This window comes from Haemorhous mexicanus, chromosome 1 (assembly GCF_027477595.1).
Source record: "Haemorhous mexicanus isolate bHaeMex1 chromosome 1, bHaeMex1.pri, whole genome shotgun sequence".
Classification (NCBI taxonomy): Eukaryota; Metazoa; Chordata; class Aves; order Passeriformes; family Fringillidae; genus Haemorhous; species Haemorhous mexicanus.
This window is the reverse complement of record NC_082341.1, coordinates 32,347,423-32,367,575: the sequence shown is the minus strand read 5'-3', so window position 1 is coordinate 32,367,575 and position 20,153 is coordinate 32,347,423. Positions and strand designations below refer to the sequence as shown.

The 20,153-nt window shown below is 39.0% G+C and overlaps 1 protein-coding gene across 5 annotated transcripts; it reads right to left on the bottom strand.

Moving 5' to 3' along the window:
* Window positions 1-567: 567 nt before the first annotated feature.
* Window positions 568-16,475, bottom strand: CCDC126 (coiled-coil domain containing 126). Of its 5 annotated transcripts, none has more exons than XM_059845006.1 (4): window positions 16,402-16,475; window positions 5,411-5,548; window positions 4,368-4,771; window positions 568-2,167 (listed from the first exon to the last, which is right to left on the bottom strand). In XM_059845006.1, exons 3-4 carry the CDS (start codon window positions 4,603-4,605, stop codon window positions 1,986-1,988), a joined length of 420 nt encoding a protein of 139 aa, XP_059700989.1. In that variant the 5' UTR covers window positions 4,606-4,771; window positions 5,411-5,548; window positions 16,402-16,475; the 3' UTR covers window positions 568-1,985. The 5 variants fall into 5 exon arrangements, with proteins under 5 accessions (XP_059700989.1, XP_059701000.1, XP_059701010.1 ...); XM_059845017.1 differs by having other exon boundaries at window positions 5,411-5,543; XM_059845027.1 differs by lacking the exon at window positions 16,402-16,475 and adding an exon at window positions 16,258-16,280 and having other exon boundaries at window positions 5,411-5,543.
* Between the last annotated feature and the right edge of the window lie 3,678 nt (window positions 16,476-20,153).

The window sequence follows — 20,153 nt, the reverse complement described above, 5'->3', positions numbered from 1 at the left end:
GCTAGAACATGCAGATGTCTTCTTACTACTGTTGTCAATAGCAAAGCCAGCTAAAACGCTCCCATCCTTACCCTTTTTCACCTCAGTCTGCACACCTGAAGTTTAGTTTTGCCACTTTGAAAAGAATTATGTGTTTATAGCACAAAGGTTTCTGTTTGTAACAAGCAAGCATCTAGGAAATAAACCAGAGAGATGCATATAAAAATCAATCAATCTATCTATATATCTGTCTATCTATCTATCATCTTCATGTTGTCAATCTGCAGGTTCAAAAGAAGTTCTGCACAGATCTTCTTTAGTCTTGGGTTGAACAGTGAAGTCTTCGCCATTAAAGAACTAAATCAGCTCTTTTATTTTCAATTCTTTCTCCCCTCACCTCTAACCTGAGGAAAGTTTCAGGGCATTAGAACTTCAAGAGCAGAAGAACTCAGTGACTTAGAAGGAAGATTACCAGAAAGAGTACTACTAAAACTCAGAGATGTACAGTTTTCCAATACAGAAACTGATAGAGCACATGTAGCAAGAATGACAAGACCATTTAATTACAAACAAACAAACCCAGGAACATTTACAAGTACAATTAAAAATTTATTTTTCTCTTCCTGCATTGAAGTGAGTACATGTTTACACACAATGTGACAAAAAAAAAAATCATCTGGATACTAAGTACTAATTAAGATTGCAATTGTATTTTCCTTTATAACCAGCGAGAATATAAGCAGGGAAACAGAAGAAAGGAAAAACACATATATGTTGCCTGGTATATCACCCAGTGCCTCTGGTTTTACTCATCCCCAAAACCTCACTTACAGGACACTTTTGGCAAAAGTCCCTGAACATTCTGTCCCCCCCAGACATTCAGTAGAGTTTAAAAAACAGGTTCAGTGGCACTTCAACATGATTTCAGTAACATTGAGATACAGTGCACCCAACACTGCATGCAATTCACTTTGCTGTAAGGCTGACTTAGACATAAGGCAAACATTACCTTAGCTCTCAAATATTCCATGATTAGACACCCTTAGTACACATACCCCTGTTAAATGCAGAGATGCTTTGATTCCCTTTGTTGCTTTTCCTTCTGATCAAGAAAGCAATTCAGGGAGGTGGTGTGCTATGCTAAACACAAACTGCAAGGCATTAAAATGTTAAAACAAACAACAGTGAATAAAAATAAACTATATTCACATATTCAAAACTTATTTCCCTCACTTAAATAATTTTATCTGCAATTACAAAATACATACACTTAAATATCTTTTTAAGAAATAATAATCTAAGATATCACAGATGATAATTTGCTTTTGATAATCTAACTGCCCTATCTCTGGCATAAAGATAAACCTGGACAGTGTTACTACCTAGAATGTTTTCCTATTATAATAAATTTTCTTAAATATACAGTAAGTTCTCTTTAACTACTCTGACAGATAGTGCAAATAAAGACATTCTTTGGGTCACAATTTAAAAATATTACCACCAACGCTATCCTCAATTTAATATTGTTTTAGTAAATAAGTAAGAAAATATTTTAAGTGTACACATCTTCTAACATCTGTTTAGCGACACATTTTCTTCAGTTACCTTGGCTTAATGCAGATCACAAAAAATGAATAAACTACAATATTGCTCACCTACCCAAAAGATATGTTATATTCATACTTAAATAAATCTATTTAGAAACCTACCTATAAGTTTCCCATTGCTTTCCACATATTGTTATTATCCAATGGCCTACTACATCAAATCATATCAAAATATCTTTAGAGACAACAAAGATCACTTCAGAAGCACTGCTCAAAGGCAATGAAATAACGCTTTGAGAACCTAAGCACATGTTAGGCCTACACAGATCCAAGCATGTTGTAGAATACAATAATTTATGCTTGCTTTAGAGTCAACTACTGCTTTGCCCTAGCCAGAGACAAAAGCTTATCTTAAATATTATCCATCAATGGTGCAGCAACACAAAGCAGCCCTGTTTGCTATCTGATGTTGCTTGCTGGCTTTGCACGTTTGTTTGAAGTCACTGGCACCTGATGGTTAGTTCCATTAGTGGTATTGGTTGCTGAGCCATTCACAACGATGTAATCAACCTTGTTTTCCAGTTTCACCAGGCGTTGTAAGATGTCATCCAGAAGAACAGCAATTGTTCTCTTCAGATCAGCTGAAGATAATGGAAAAAACAAATTACAGCCTGTTATTTACTCTGTGTGGAAAAGAAATGCCATTTAAACACATCTTAAGACTTGCTGTTCTCCCTAGCATACTTTTTGGAAAGGAGTGCAGATTGATCAAGAAGTACAGAATTAAACAGCTGCTTGAATTTTCTTTAATAACATTCCTTTGTTATTTTAGGGAAGGGAGATATCACCATAACAGGGAATGGTGAAGGCAGCTTTAATTAAATATTAGAGTATAAGAGCAAAAAAAGAGTTGGAACACTAGAAGTAGCTATTCAAAGGTATTTTTTCAAATTTCATCCAGACAACAGCATTGGAATATTCAGCTATGCCATCTTTTAGCCTTGGATGCAAGAGAATGTACCCTATTAACTTCCACCATAAATGACAGATTTAGCCCACAGAAAAGCTGTTATGAAAAGGTATCTTATTGTTTCTTACATAAACTATAAAGCGAGGGTAAAAAAATCTATTTACATCTTTATTGACTGAAAAATAAGAGAAAATATGGTAAAAAAATTCTCATGATCTGGAACAATAAAACAGTAACATCTTTTAGTACAAAACTATTTACACTGTTGCCAATCACCATCTTCTTTCAGATTTGAAAAGCATTAACAAACTTACCAGGTTTTACAAGCTGTTAAGATTCCCCTTACACATGAAGAAATCTACAAACTCTGTCTCTACCTGCTGCCCTCTAATCAGTTAACTAAGCAGAAAGACTGGGGAGAAAAATCAGAGGCATCAAAGTGAAAAATCAGGAGTAAAACAGATAAAATTAAAAATTAGTAGTAAATTAAATTTCAAAAAAAGAAGCTCCTCCCTCTAAAATTAACTAGTTCTTGTTTAGTAATGTTAACTTTGAAAAAAAAAAATTGCTAAACAACTCAAGCCAGAGCAGGGTCTGGGTCATGTACAGAGGGTGGGTCATGTACTCTGTAGTATCATTTTGTGCTCAACAATCTGATGGAGGGAATTGTCAAGTTTTAATTCTGATGATCAGCAGGTAGATCAAGAGATGACTTAAGTTCATATTAAACTTCAGACAAAACCACAGAAGACAAGTCTCATTTGGAAATATGCTATAGACTTATAGAGCAGGAGAAAGCTGCAGTACATGAGGATTTTTTCGGTTTTTTTAAATGACAGAAAAACTTAATTACACAGTAAAGGAAGGAAGTCTTTGATGACAAAAAAAAAAAAGGTGGGACAAGAAAACAGGGAAGAAAAGAAAAGGCAGTCTCTTACTGTGATAAAAATTAATTTTAAGAATGAAAGGATTAAAGGTTTAAACACTTTTTAGTCTCCTATTCCTCTTGGGTTGTTCCTGCACATCTTGTCATCACAGACTTGCTTCCTTCTTCCTCAGCAGCAGCAAAAAGACTTCAGACACATTTTTGCTGCTTGCACTCTTACCAAAGGCCTACGAAGGGCATCCTACAACAGGCAGAGCCATTTAAGGAAATCTTAAGGGGATCAAAGTTCATTACTATACATCTTTTGAGATACTATGTTTAAAAATAAACAATTTTAGTTATCTTTTCAATTTCAGAAGATAGTAAACACTGGCAACCTATTTATCAAGTTAGGTACATATTCACAAGACAGGCAAACCAGAGATATGATGCATCAAGTATTATAGCTCACAAGACAAGGGACGTTGTCTCTTATGGCTGCTTCTAAAATAAGGAGAGATTCTGCCAAATTCATAATTGCCTTGCAGTCTCCAGACTGCAAATTCAACTAGTATCTTTCTTTTTCATTGCTTTTTCAAGGAGAAGGAAATTCAATAAATAAAAGCAGGAAGTTAGCAATGAGGTACTAGAAGAATCTGGAATGCTGAAGTGACTTAATATAGAACTTTGTCCTTGTATCAAGTATGTGCTTATTCCTCAATGGCTGAAGATTCAGAAAAAGACAAATGTGCTGTAACTTCTTTAAGTAACTGTATTCATGTACCTGAAGAGATCTAAAAAAAACCTGGAAAGCAAAAATTTCATGTATGAAGCTTGATTTTGCAACTCAATCTTCAACTTCATTGAATAAACTAAAATCAAATCAGTTAATACAGAGAAGTTTTTTTCTGCTGAAGAGCATACACTACTTAAAAAGAAAAAAGAAAATGTATTACTACAGTTTTCAGAAAAAGGATATATTCCAGTATGGCTTTTTTTCTCTTACCATATCCTGACATAGAGGCTCCACCACCACCATTCATCAGGTTTTTATTTTCTTCTGCCAGTGCTTTGACATATCTTTTACTGAGGTCTAAAATCTGTCCACGCAACTCAGCACTGCTTTGGCGTCTTGGATACTGAAAAGTGTAGCGTAGCAACATCAACCCCCAAATGATTCCAAAGATTAGTAAAAACATACTCAGCTTCTGGGACATATTTTTTCTTGAAAATGTTAGAAACATTTTTGATGAAGGCCACAGGCACGTCCTAATTTCGAGAAAAGTAACTGAATTTGGCTTTGTCTAATTATACTACATATTAAACAAAAATAATATTTCTATGAAGTGAAAAATCTTCTGACTTGATAATCTTGAATATATCTTCTCATGTTTTAGCTCGTCTTGATTCCTGAAATTTGTAAAGTAACACTTGGTTATTCAAAACTGCTACAGTTGTTGAGATCAAGAACAAATATCAGTTTCTAAATATGGCATTACTGCATCATCTAGCAAAGTTTATTTATCTGCTTAGAGGTTCAGTTATACTTCCTTCTCACCTGTTATTTAAAGGGTTTCCTCCTCCTATTTTTATTGATTTTTATTCTCCAAAAATCAAAACTTCCGTGCTTCCACAAAGCACCACAAATATTTGAAATATTGGGATTTAAACTGACATTAAACTAAATGCATTTGAAAGAAGATGCAGTATCTAGAAGAGACCTGTATAACATTTCTGTACAACACAGTGATGAGTTATACACATATATCTAGACACAAGATCTTGTGAAATGATTCACTTGATTCTTATTCTTCACTTTGAAGTACAGTGCAAGTGTGAACAGACAAGATGTGGAATGATGGTTGGTTGGTTGGTTGGTTGGTTGGTTGGTTGGTTGGTTAGCTAGTTCAAATCTTCCCCTCCTGGCTTTGCACACCAGTAAGGTTTATTATTTGTTGTGGTGTCTTATTATTGAATAAAGAGATAAAACCAAAATAAATTGGCACATTGCACTTCAGCATTTTATTTCAACTTTTAAAAATGTCTTACCATAGTACCCAATTCGGATCCTTCAATAGATGAAGGCTTCAGGAGGAAAGCAAACAGTAGGAAAGCTTCATCAGTTAAATAACAAATGCTCAGACAGTTTGAAGCAGTTTGAGCCACACATCTTCAGGGATATCTGTACTGGGGAAAAAAAAGATTTAAACAAAAAGTGAAGATATCTTCATTTACTTGTGGAGTAGCTGCAGTTGAAGGCTTCAAGCTACAGGCTTTTAAAACAGAACTACATTTTCAAACCTAACTTCAAGCAACTGTTAGGGAAGAACATAGAATTACTCTCCAATTTATTATGAATGCATGCACTTGAATGCCCAGTAACTGACTTCAACCTATTTTTAAAAGAAAGCTCGGTAAGAATCCCACGAGCATCTCCTTCTTCTTGTGTTATAAGACAGTGATAACAGATGTTCCAGATTCATCGTACATGCATATATATTTACTCAGGTATCATTCTCTTACAAATTTTTACCCCTCAAACAGATCCCACATTTTTAGACTCTTTCCATGTGCATACCTCGTATTTCTCATTTTTCATCCATCCCTGACACTACTCCAATTATTCAATACTTTCTTAAAAGAGAATTTCTATTATTTAGCATCGTCCAGCTAAAGCTACTTATTTCACACAATAGTTACATTTTTTCCTCACACTTCCCAGTTCTTCCCCACATACTACCTGACACAAGCACTTTTGGGACTGAAATTACGCATACAATAGAGTTCCTCACCAGATTTTCTCTAGTGGCACTTACACCTTGGTTTGCACCAGAATATTGAGACCGAGTTTCTTGCGGTGTTGAGTTCTCATCTAACCCTAACTCTGCCTCCATGGCACTTTTCATCCCTTCCACTGACCAGTTCCATCAGCCCTGTGCCAACACCCCGCTGTCTGCTGCCAACACAAGTGTCACTGCAGCAGGGCGCCGAGCGCTGCTTGTCGCTTACCCTTCACTCTTCAGATAATCCTCTCTACAGGCAATCCAGCGTGCCTGATTCAAGTGGCAAATTTTTGAAGTGCTCAAAAATCAACATGCATATCTAAATTATTCAGAAAATGATTAACCCAAGGCAGGGGAAACATCAGGACTTGGACACCAAAGCTGCCGTACAGTAACAACCAGTTGTGTGTGAAATCATATGGCAGCCACTGGCAGTACATAAACAGACTGCTGGGTGCACTAGTGCAAGTGGCAATCCCAACTCACTGAAAGAGGAACAGCTCACCCTCCATCATGGGGTATGACCGTGCACAAGGACAGACAGCCAACATGCAGTAATTTGAACTCCCACTGTGTGGTATTTTCGGGGTCCCCCGTCGTGGGGAGGAAAGATAAATCTGACTCCATGTTCTTAGAAGGCTAATTTATTATGTTACTATATTATATTAAAGAATACTATACTAAAACTATACTAAAGAATAGAGAAAGGATACATACAGAAGGCTTAACAAGATACTAATTAAAAACTTGTGACTGCTTCCAGAGTCCTGGCACAGCCAGATGGTGATTGGTCATTAAGTGAAAACAATTCACATGTTGGATAAACAATCCCCAACCACATTCCAAAGCAGCTAAACAGGGAGAAGCAAACAGGGAGATAATATTGTTTTCATTTTTCTCTGAGGCTTCTCAGCTTCCCAGGAGAACAAATCCTGGTGAAGGGATTTTTCAGAAAATATGACAGTGACACCACTGCAAATACAGTGGGACGTACTTTGCTCAAGGAATGTGCTTAATCCCCCTGAAACTGGTTTTAAGGTACTAATTTGTCTTAAGCACATAAAATAAGCGGGAAAAGAATAAAAATTTACATTCCATAGCATGAATATCTGGAATTGTGTGGCTTAAGATTTCCTGAAACAGATCTTCCCTAAACAGGCACTAACCAAAACTTATTTTCCCTAGCTCTTTGCCAAATCCATGGCTCTGCACTCAGACTCTTACAAATAAACTGCACCCACATCATTATGTATCTATATAATCTCTGAACAGTACCAAAAATGATGGAAAACATTATGAGGTCCAGGAGAAGAGTATTCATGGGATGGCTCAGAAGACCAAACTATCACTCAAGAAGACACTGTAAGTTTTCAAACCCCATTCCCAAAAGCTTCTATCTCTTCTATGAAATAAAGAAAAAGACTGAAAAGAACAGATAGCTCTTGCAAAACTTTAATTGAGTTCACCTCTCCACAGATCTCCAGCCATATCTCATCCTGAAGCATTTAGACAATATCTCTAGAGTCCTTTGGAGTAGAAATAACTCTGCCATCACACTGTAAATAAGACCACAAGCCAGGATAAGGTCTAGCCAAGAGGAACAGATTGAATAAACTCCTGCCAAGCAGCAGCAGGAATTGCAGACTGGGCCATCGCCATGCATATCTGATTCACAGTGCACACGCTGACTACTGAAACTAATGGAAATTAAGGACTTCACCTGCTGGGAAATTGCATAACATCCATATACTGACACAAGGCAAAGGAACTCAGGAGCAAGGTTTACCAAAATGAAGGGAACGATTTGTACTTGCCACTTTTCCTACAAATTTTTAAAGGCCGTCCAACTCTTCATGAATTCCAGTGTAATCTCAAGAGGAGATTTGGTCTCCTCTTTCCCCCTGAAGTGCATGCACTTCTAGTGACTCATAAAACACTCCCTGCAACACCCTTGGGGAAAAAAAAAAATAAAAAAGGTAAGCTTATGCCCAAATTACTTGGAAGTAGGAAAAAGAGAGTATCAGAGCAGTAGGTGCACATATTAGGAAGGAAACAGCACAGTAAGATGGATGGACTGAAATATTCTTGTACCTCTTGTTGCCCTGAAGGGTCAGCACTTCTCTACAAGAACTTTATAGTTTCAACAAAACTTGGGCTCAGAATGGACCTTTGTTTTCAATAACTTAAGAGGTAGTATCCCAAAAGATAACAGCACACATGAAAGAAACTGTGTACTTTGTGATCTTTATTCTCCCTCATTCTCTCAACCCACACAATATGCTGAGTTGGAAATCCTCCCTGAGCAGGAAAAAAGGAAGCTGAGACTTCCTTCTTCACACTGATTTATCCTGGTTAGAAATGCTGGCAAACCACTCTTCTAACCACAGCAGAGGGACTTTTGTGGCAAAGGCAAAGCACTGCAGAGAGCAAGAGGAAAAAAGGATGCATCAGAGCAACCTTGTTGCAATTCCTACCATCTCTAATCACAGAGACTGAGACAAAAGGCACACAGCCATGAACATGAAGCAGTACAACCAGAACAAAATTTGAAAATCTGAGGAGGGAAAGAAAAGAAACAAAACCCCAAAACAAAACAAACCCAAATCAAACAAAACCCCTGAGTTGACTGCAGGCAAAATGGCAATCCAAGAATCCACGAAGAAAAGAATGTCTTCCAGATAATCCTTTCAATTAGCAGCCTAAAGTAACCAATTCAAGTGCCAGTTTCCCAAGAACTTTAAATTAGCATAGCACTTTAAATCAGCAAGCATATTTAAATTATTCTGAAAGTTACAAGCCCAAGCCAGGAGCAACATTAGAACTTGGAGCTACAACAAATTCATGAATGAGGATCTGACACTAGGTCTGCCTTTCACAGACATATAAACAGCTTGGTTTTCTTCACTGTTGATTGTCTAAGAAAAGTACTGCCAAAACCTACCAATGTGGATACAACTTTGTCCAGTGGTAACATAACACTGACAACAAAACCAAAAATCCATCTGGCAACAAAACAATGAACTAAGACACTCATCCACTCCAAAATAAAATCATGTCTCTATCCTGTACACCTGTATTTCAAAATCAGTCATATATAAAGTATATTATTGGCTACATGAAACAAAAGAAGCAAAGATTAAAAAAGAGCTACAGAAAATGCATTATATGTTCCATAATAAAGAAAAGTTATACTTAACTAGCACCAGACTTCAGTTTGAATGCTGAACCTCCTCCATGGAAACTAGCCCATACTTACAAAACATCCTTCTTAAATTTTGTTGCAAAGTTCTCCTCTTTACTCATTCCCAGAAAAACCAAGAGATTATATTAACATACAAACACAAAAATTAAACGTCTATAATGCAAAGGAATGCCTCGTACATGCTCTGAAACAACCTCAAGTTATCAGGAAAACAAGGCATACCTAAATCCTTAAAAGCTTATTTCACCTTACATACAGCACTGCCACTTCTGCCAGTCAATCAGCCCATGAAAGACTGGCACATATTCATCATCATTTTTCTAGCCTGCCCAAGAGACTCCAACCTTCCTAAACCACTAGAAATGGTTGCAGGGCAAATTTAAACCCAGCCTGCAGAGATGATTTGTGTACCTTCCAGTTTTGAAAAATGTACAGGACAGATGACGGTAATTATTTGTAAGAGAAAAAGAAAGCATCAGGTTCATCAGGCATTTTTGGTAGCTATTAATGAGCAGTTTGCAGATGCAAAGAATACAGAAAACCAAAGCCTGAGAGAAACCCACTTGATTCAAAGATCAAAAATACTTTTAAGAATAAAGTGAAGAAAAATGCAATAAAAATAATATTGTTAAGATACAGTACAATAGTCACCTCTTTGGTCAAATATTTTGAAAGACAGAATCTCAAATACTAAGGCAGCAGTTCCTCAGTGATACTCTAGAGACCTAGTCTCTACTGCACTCATATATTAGGAAGGCAGGCCTGGTAACTGGGAATTTTACTCCGTCTATTACTTACTACCTCAATATTTATCAGTTCCTCACTTTCAAATTATGATAAACAACAACATGACACTGTGCATTCAAGAGCAGGTCTGGTTTTGCAACCAGATAAACTGCATAAAAAAAAAAAGTGATTTATCAAGACAGAGCTTAAAAAAAAAAGCCATACACAGTCCTTGAGGCATACATCCAATTAAAAAGTGGAAAAAATCTTGCAATAGAGCAGACAGAAATCAGGGAGTACAAATAAAAGCTGACATTAATAATAACTATGAAATAATTATACGGTAAAAAATTGGAATTTATTACCATCTCAGTGGAAGTACAAAAAGTTTATGAAATTGTTAACAATTTTAAATTACCATAGTAAAATTACATCTGTACAAGAAATTACTATTAAATTCATGACAACAAACATCCCTCAGTACAGAGAAGGTACTGTATCAGTAAGCAAAAAATTGCCTCTAAATATGCAGAGTGATACCTCATTGCAATAGCCAACAGACATTTCAGGAAGATAAGAACTGCTGGGCATTACAGAATATCAGGAAAAAAATTTCCACAGTAGCATCAAGCTCCATTCTATTATTTTCCCCTTTTTTGCATCTATTTACATAGTGCACCCTCTGGATCATTTACCTCTGTGACCTCCAAAGTATTTTGTTTTCTAATTTTCCAACAGAAAACTTTGAGCATCCCTCAGCTGACAGGAATCAATCGCGCTGACCATTCTGAGAGCAGTCAGGCTGGTTGCAAGTTATTTGGAAAACCCTCAGCCATTTCTGTGAAGCAATGCAAATGGGAAGTCTAAAGTATAATTGACATAGAGCAAAACAGTACAGAACATTTCACTAGACAATTAATTGTAAAAGACTGAGACAATAAAATAAGCACCTAGAAGCCCAGGAGCTCACATGCTGAGACTTTTTGGAATGCCAAAAATGATGTTTGTATTCTGGTAATTTGCAGTCTTAGACGGCTGTTGGTTTGGCAGTAGGTGAAAAATCTACATGAGGTGCAGCTGGCAAACGGGTGCCTAGAGAAGTGAAGTGTTTACACAGAGCCCTGATTAAAAATGGTGTGTAAGGAAGAACCACATTGCTCATATTATTATGAGTACACAAGTACACAGAGGCCAATGAGACTTCTGTCCCGTACTGGCACATCCATACTGGTGACTGTCCTTTGGTTCCCAGGTTCATTAATCAGGTTCACTCAGACAGCTGCACAGTGCCATAAGAGAGCAGGATATTCCACTTGGAACCAACTATTAACAGCAATGCCAGTTCCCAGACAAGTGAAACCACATTTAGCTGTCTTTTGATTAAATTTACTCTCAGGACTTCAAGTATTCCTATTATTGCTGCTGTAAAATTTGGTCAACAGAAAAATATCACAGCAGAGAGGGAAAAGAGGATCTGTACTGACAAAACATCAGCAATAACACAGCCCACCAAAAGTGATGAAACTCAAGGGTCTTTCCAGACTGCATCACAGATGAGTAGATAGAAGAGACCATTTATATTAATAGCTGCTGGACTCAAGTGAGAATATCAGTACAATAAAACATGCTGCTATCTTAAGAACAGGTAAGAAGGCATACTTCTGGGCAAAAAAAGGCTGCCCTATCTCTATGAAGGCTGCTGGGCTGTAGGTTTCAGCAGTTCTGTACCACTTTCAGAGCATGCTGCCAAAGGAGTCTGCCTTTGTGCCTTTTCCAGGACATCTATCTTTATATCTTCTCCTACAGCATGTGTTCCTTCATTCCCTGCTTCTACATGCTCAAGACTTGAAATTACCTTGGCACACTGAAAAAAAAAAAAAATTAAAAAATCCTTTTGCCTTATTGCTAGCTGCCTCTTGGGGAACACCTTTAATGGATATTCCAAGTGAAAGAAACATGAAGCTTAAGGGAGTAGCAAAAATGGGTAACTACCAAAAATACCTACTCTTCTACACAGAAAGAAGAAAAATCTTGTGTGCTCCCAACAGTTTCTGTCTCTCCAGGCAGCCAAAGGATATATGGGCCAAAAAAAGTCACAGCTCATCAAGGAGACACAGTGCTGCTGCTGCTGACGAGCTGCTGGGACTACCTCGAACATATCTTACACCAGGAAAGGTTTCACCTCCTACAGCCTTCTAAGAACAGCACCAATTTGTCTTGTAGATGAACTTCGAGTTGAGAGCACAAACATATTGCTTTTTACTTGAAAACCCACACAGCAAGCTAACAGTGGCTCTGGTATAAAATTATCTGAGAACCCAAACACCAGACCAACTTTTGTCAGTATTTTAGAAATGCCGGAAAGCTGTTTCTATTTAAATGCAAGCATTCCTGTTTTAATTGTTTTTGTTTTATACTTCCTACCAATAATTATTTTCATTTTGCATTGTGTCTAAGAAGTCTTCTCAAGTACCTTAGAGTATCTTTTTTTTTTCAAGACCATTTATTTTTCCTACTACTGCCAATGAATGCTTTTAAAATAAACCAACCACAAAAAAAGAGAAATTCTTTGTTCCTTGCCTGTGGGCAGTCAGCCAAGATTCAAGATTTTGAGAGGGGAAATGGCTTGGCAAGGCTTGTGAAGAAAAGTAAAGCAAGCAGATATCAATAGGGACAGTATATCAATAGGGACAGTATGCTACACTTGCTGAACTTGCCCTCCTCCCACTGGGCCCATCTGGGCCCCAAAACATTTCTACATCTCTGTATCAGATTTTTAAAAATCTGTGAAAAATAATAATGAAAAAATATATAAAAACAAAAATCTCAGCTTAATTTTCCCTGGCACACTTCTCTCTATTTTCTCTTCATGCTTTATTGTCACCATTCAGATCACTGTAAGACCCTTGCTCCTTGATAAGAGTCACTTATGACAGAGCACAGGGCACTTTCTTGGCTTCTCACTTCCCCATAACACTGCCACGATTTATAAATTGCAGGCTACGACAAGTACCCCATAGTACTCCCTTGTGAAATTTCACAGCTGTCCTTGTATCACTCTTTCCAAAGCCCCTGAGACTCCAAAACTTCCTCCTGAGATGTTTAGCTAATTTTGACTAGTTTTACAGAGAGCCAAGCCTACAAGATGATGTATGTGCGTTACTGGTAAGAGAGGGACTCTCAGTGAACGTTTTAAAGAGACCTAAAAGGAAGGCAGGTGTCATTAAAGAGAATAAAGAGGGGAGGGGGGAGACAACTAACAAAGTGACAGCTGCAATGGGGGAGAGATTGCCACTTGCACACAGTGCACCACACAAACACTATTCCTGTAGAACTGCAACAAAAAAAGCACTTGTTCCACTGGGGAGAGAGGAAGAATTTAACTTGCCTGATTTTCTTTCAAGAAACCTGTACAATTCAAACTGCATATGAATTTATCCACCAAAATTATGTTTCTATGGCAAAATTGCAATATAGAAAAGGCTTTGGATTCATGCTCCTTCCCAATAGGCTGACCCAGGTGAAGGTTTCAGAAAAATAACACTGGAGGAAATATTAAAGACAAGTGATTTCTTCTGTATCTTTTCTTCTACAATCTTACTTCTAGATTGACTTGTCAGCTCAATGTAACATAGTAATGGAATATGACAGACATCAGTTAACTGTAACACCTCAGTGGTGTGCACTGCAAAATACTTTATTCTTACCATTAAGGAAAAGGCACCCAGAAATTTAACGGGATTATTTGTAACATGGTAGCCTCCTATTTCTTTAGTATTACTGAAGAAACCAATTTCATTGGAATAAGTTTCACACTCCCTTGTCTATGCCTCCAGTTCAAGTCCTATTTTACATGGGCAAAGTACCCATTCAGTTCTGAGCAATCCAAAATTAACCTTTTAAATGACATATGTAGACGCTAATATACTTATTTTTTGTAAAGTTTATAAAGTTTTTTTAGTAAACCATAGAAGAAAATATAAGAGGCTGTTATTAATAATGTTCAGTTGAGAAAACAGCTCATAAAATGGCACAAATTATAAATCACAGGTGAAAGAGGTTGTTCATAAACAAATAGCCTATAAACTACAATTTATCAGTAAACTTGTACCGGGAAAAACAGATTCATTTGAGTGACTGAGCCTCACAGATTTTTGACAGCTACTGGAAAATGACTTACTAGTCTTCAGATACATTGACTATACAGCTGACAATTTTAGCTGACAGCATGCATTTATCCTGCTTACAGTTAGGCAAGATGCAAGAACTACTCCCCTTTACTGTTCTCGGAAAAAGCACCAGTGATCATGAACTCCAGGGGAAATATCTTACTTCTAGTAGCTAAATGGCATCCAATCCCCAAGATCCATCACTATTTGTGATTAGCTGATACCAAAGCCTCCTTCAAGGAGGTAACAGCCAAAAGGAGTCTCTAAAAGCAGATACTACAAAAGCTTTCAAAAGAAAAAGCCGGAAAGGTGGGGGGGGGGGTGAGGAGGAGGAGGAAAGGAAGTACCTTTGTTTCCAACTGTAAAAATCTTCAGGTAAAGGACAAAAGGAATTCCAGCATAATTGCTTAATACTCTGGAGCTCTCGAGTACCTATTAAACAGCTACAAATTTTAATACTTAAAATACCAAAAAAGAGGTCAGAATAACTTGGGCTTTGTACACATGGGTATCTGCAGTCAAAACAGGTACAAAGATAAAAATAAATTTCTACATTTGGTCTAAAACTGCAATCACACTGCTTGTGACACTCTCAGAAGATGCTACTCACAATCCAATATCATCTTCATATTGTCTCCTTTCTCTGATAGTCTCATGAGAGTAAAGCAGCAATTCATGACATTTGCTCCAAAATTGTCACTATGTTACAGTCAAGACAAACCACATGCACATAAGGATGTACATCGTGTTCACATTCTCAGGGCTCTCTTAAAATAAAAAGTTGCAATTCCTACAAAGATCGCTTTTCACAGTGAAAAAACACATCTGTCTGCCCCCAGTTCACCCACTGGGGGGAAAAAACTAACAAAAAAAAGCCCCCAAAACAGCAACCAAAAAGAACTAGTTAACTCAGTCTGAACTGTTCTAAGGAACTCCACATCATGTCATAGCATAGAACAAAAATTATCTATGCTTGTTTTGTGGCACACAAACACAGAAATTACACTGCACTCTAGTTGTCAGTATCTTTTAGTTGACAAGAGACATAAAAGAAAATTTACAGGATGCTACCATGTTAGGTTAGGGAACCAAAAAGAGAATTTATTAATGATGAATGATGAACAGAGCTATCGAAATAAGGTAGAGATAATAGTACGTTATACATGTTTACCAAAATCGAAGGTAAATGCAGTCAAAACATCATCAAACGTTACAAATAAAACCAATTTTATTACATTGTAAGAAGGAAGGGCTGTTCTACACCTCTTGCCATCAAAAAATTTCATATATTATAATCTCCTAAAACTGAATGTTTCAAATTTTGCAGACTTCATTCAGTATTACTTTTTCCTATTTCTTCAATAGTACCAACGAGACCAATTTCAGGGAAATATTTACCCTTTACCCGTTTGTTTTGAGTTTTTTATGCAGACCTGCTGGTGCCGGAAGATCACTTAACCTGACGTTGTTAAGGATCCTGCCTCTGCCTGAATATAATTTTTTTTTTTTCCTTCCCGTGAGTTCCATCACATCACTCTAATCATGCTTTACCTCTTTGGAAGTTATGTCCTTACAGCAGAAGGCATCGATCTTGCAGAGTCACTGCAGTCATAGCTTAAGACTGGAAGACCACTGCTAACGGCGAAGGAAACCAGAAAACCCTCGTTTGCTCAGCCGCTTCCTCCCCACCAAGGACACTGCATCACAGCCCTGGGACACGGACCGCGGCCAAAGGAACCCCGGCCCCAGCACAGCTCACCAGCCGCGCCCTCCCCTCGGCGGTGACACCGCCGCAGCCGCCCCGGGAGCCGCGCAGGTACCGGGACGCGCCGGGAAGGAAGCCCGAAGGAAGCCGATCCCGTCCCGCAGCTCCCGAAGGAGGGGCGGACCAAGGCGGGCGCTCAGGCGCGGCGCGCACCCGCGAGTGCGGGAGAGCCGCAGCCACCCTGCGCCATCCCGGTCCCGCCCGAGCGTGCAGCCACCCCCAGCCCTTCCCCCGTGAAAACACACACGGACCGGCGAGCGGACTGACGGGCGGGCCCCCAAACACACACTGCCGCCACCCCGGCCCAGTGAGCGGCTCTGGTGCTCTGCTGGGGCCAGGGCGCCCCCCTGGCACCGCCCCCCGCGCAGCGCCCCCCGCCGGCCGCCCCGCGCTACCTCCGCTCGCTGCCTCCGCCGCCGCCTCCTCCCGGCCCGCGCCCGCGCGCCGCTTCCGCCCGCGCCGCGCGCCCCAAGCCCCGCCCCCGCCGCAGCGCGCGCCCCCCCGCCCGTCCGCCCTCCCGGCGCCGCGGCCGCCCCCCAGCGGCGGGAGGGAGCAGCAGCAGCGGCGTGAGGCGGCCGGCTCCGCGCTCCGCGGCTCTGCGGGGAGTTTGTCCTCATCCGTGCCCTGGGCAGCGGAACGGGGGCTGGACATGTTTAGTCTAGAGAAAACTGAGACCTGAGGGGGTCTCAACAGTGCTTTTAAATATCTCAAAGGCGCGTGCCAAGAGGATGGTGCCAGAGTTTTTGGTGGTGCCCCGCGACAGGACGGCGAGCAAAGGCCGTGAATTAAAACACAAACAAGGTCCTCCTCAACATGAGGAAGAAATTCTTCACGTTGAGGGTGGCAAAGCATTGGAACAGGCTGCGCAGGGAGGTCGTTGAGTCTCCATCTCCCTGGAGACATTCAAAACCCACCTGGACACGCTCCTGTGTCACCTGCTCCAGGGGACCCTGCCCATGGCACGGGGGTGGACTAGGGCATCTCCAGAGCTCCCTTCCAGCCCTAAGCGTTCTCTGATATTTCGGGGCTGGTGTGGTACATAAACCTCCCCCTCCCCACCCGCCCTCACCGTGATAATCGCCTAAATAAAATGAATTGTGAGTGCAGGACTGTGCTATAGAGTCACCCCAGGCTCTTCCTGCAAGGTGCTGTTTAAAGGAAGCTGGTATCAGTTAAGGAAAGGTGAACATAAGGGCAAAGTAAAGACCACGTTCGACAGCTGCGGAGTTGATAGCATTCAGAAGTACCTGTCGGTCACCCTATCTCCATCCCTTCAGCGTGCGTCAGAGGCCGCATGGCTTCTCCCTGCTTTTCAACCTGCATATTCTGCACGGGTTAGCTGCAGGGAAAATCAGCATTTAAATGCGAGGCTGTTCTAGAAAAAGGAATATTGACACGTCAGAGGGGCCTAGACCTAAGTATACAGACTAAACTCTTGGCAGGTGCTATGTCAGCTGATGAATCTGAGATGTGTGATAAAAACTATACAACAAAACAATATCAAGCACAGTGTTTCTTTTCAGTGGCATATGAAAACCAAACCTTAAAAGTGTTTATATAGTTCTCATATTTGTGGGTAATAATATTCTTGGTATCATTTCAAAGGGTAGATAAAAGCCCAGGATTGCAGGTATGTTGCAGTGTTCTGTATTATTTGTCAAAATAATAATAAATAAAAAAAACCCACTGTGAAAAACGCCAATCACTTGTTTTTAAAATTTTACGAGTTTAATAGTAATAAAATGGTTATTTAAAAAATAGTAATATAATTAGAGTAATAATAATTTGGACAATTTGAATTAGGACAATATGAGGCAATAGAAACAAAGAGTCATGGACGTCTGGGTACCTTTTTCTGGGCAGCACAAGCCCGAAAAAGGACCCCCGTTAACAAAGGATTAACCCTTAAAAACCAACAGCTTGTTGCATATTCATACACCTCATACATGATGCATAAATTCCATTCAAACACTGGAATGTCTGGTCAGGACTCTGTCTGGTCATCGTCAACTCCTTCCTCTGAATCCTAACAGCGCCTTCAAGGCTGGAAGAAGTTCATTTCTTCTGATTAGACGGCAATAAATTCTTTTTCTCTGAAAGATTTAGGTGTCCTGTGGCTGTTATGTCGCTGCAAGTCCTTTCTTTAAAAAAAGTATCCAACATAGCATAGTTTCTATTTTAACATTTTTTATAACCTAAAACTATATTTAACACACTAGTGAAGATAATTAACACAGCATTACTTTCTAACACAACACATATAATACTCATTTTAATATTTGCAAAAAGCCAATCATAAAATACGCTGCCTCTGCCGCACACCTACCAGAATTAGATTGCTACTGCAATGTTATTTCATTCCTCTCCTGCCAATCATTATCTGTGGATGTTCCTTTTGAATTTAATTTGCATAGCTATTGCTCTGTCCTTTTCAAATATGTGTTAAGAATTTCCTCTCCTAATATGTTTAAACTGCTAAATGGTAATGGCTAGAGAGCAGCACACTAATCAATATGCTCTGAGATTAGCATAGCTCCTGGCTTAACTAGCTAATCCTATAATCTGTATGTGCAGATAAGAATACATGCAACTTTATACTTGCTTTACTGCCACTATTTTTCCCTCTTCCTGATCCCTTACCAGTTGTTTATACTCTTTCCCTTTAGGGAATGGGCCTGATCTGGGTCTATCTTTCCCTTCAATGTGTATTTTTTTCCAAAATCATGAATACTCTATACTTACTACTGCATTAAAGCTAACACTGTATTAAACCAGTGTATTAATATTTCTTGGAAAACCTCTATAAGGCATGCTTGAAGAACATGTAATTATGTCATGTTAGCGTATCCTTTAGGCCATCTCTAGATGTTTTCTGGTTCAAACCATCTTCCATTTAGGAGAGATGCTCCCAAAGACCCAGACAAACCCTGGAGTCTCACTAATAAATAGTGAAAGCTGAAATATAATATAAAATAATAATTGTCTTTATGGTCCAGGAAACTACAGGTGAAGTCATTGTAGAGTGAAGTCATTGTAAAGAACAATGAAGGCAGATAAGTTACAGGAAAAAATAGTGAAGGCAGCATGTAGTTTTCAATTCAAAATGTAAAATTGATTAGACTTTTGAAAAATAGGTATTTATATCAGCAACTGCCATTTTTATTTTAGGATTAATTGTCAGAACATTTTAGGATAACAGGAATGAAAAAATTTTGCTGGAATAATGCAAATGTCTTGAATGTGTGCATCAGGTCTAGTCTAACCCTCAGAAACTGAAATCACAATGTGGACTGTAGCTCCATCTCATACATGTATATGTTAACAAAAATTGTATTCCTGTCCTCTATTCTCCTGAACTTTCCCTCCCTCTCCTGCTTGGTTTTGGTTTTGTTTTTTTTTTTTTTAGTGTAACCTTTATGTATTTTCAGTGGGTCCTTCATATTCCTTTTTTTTTGTGATCCATTCTATAGCAGAAAACTGATTAGTATTTTCACCTCAGAATTTAAGCATGTCCTTCATGCTCATTCCTTCTTGTTCCTGTAGTTAGAATACAGGCAACATCAGACAGGATCAGAATATGCCAGAACAGTGTGATCTTGCAGTAGAATAAGTACTTTACTAATAAAGTTACAGTTGAAAAAGGAGATGAACAAATCTATCTACCAGAGCTGCTATAAAAAGACATTATGACATGGATTCAGAATTGGTTTTGCATCAGCAGAGGCTAAAACTCAGGCCAACCTCCTAGGAATGAAAATTTATTTGTAATTAAACAGGAACTGACTAAGGAATTGACTGAAACTTTTTAAGTAAGTGATGTGAAAGAAACTTTACCCAAAATTAAATATTCTGCAGACCTAGATGACAAGGAAGACTTTTTTTCAATACTGCCTTCTTTACCATTGCAAGATAATTTACTCTTCAATCCATTATTTGTTTCTGAATCACCAATGAAAAAGAGCAAGGGCTGGCATGCACAGTTCCAGCCTTTCATTTACAACAGAAGCACAAAACAACCAACACCATTTATAGTCCAGGCAGGAAGAGGCAGAACCATTCCTGTAAAGAAGAGTGCATGTCAAGGCTCTGTTGGAGCCTTAAGCTGTGGTGACCACTGGCAATCAGTGTTCATGTGACATTGCCAGTG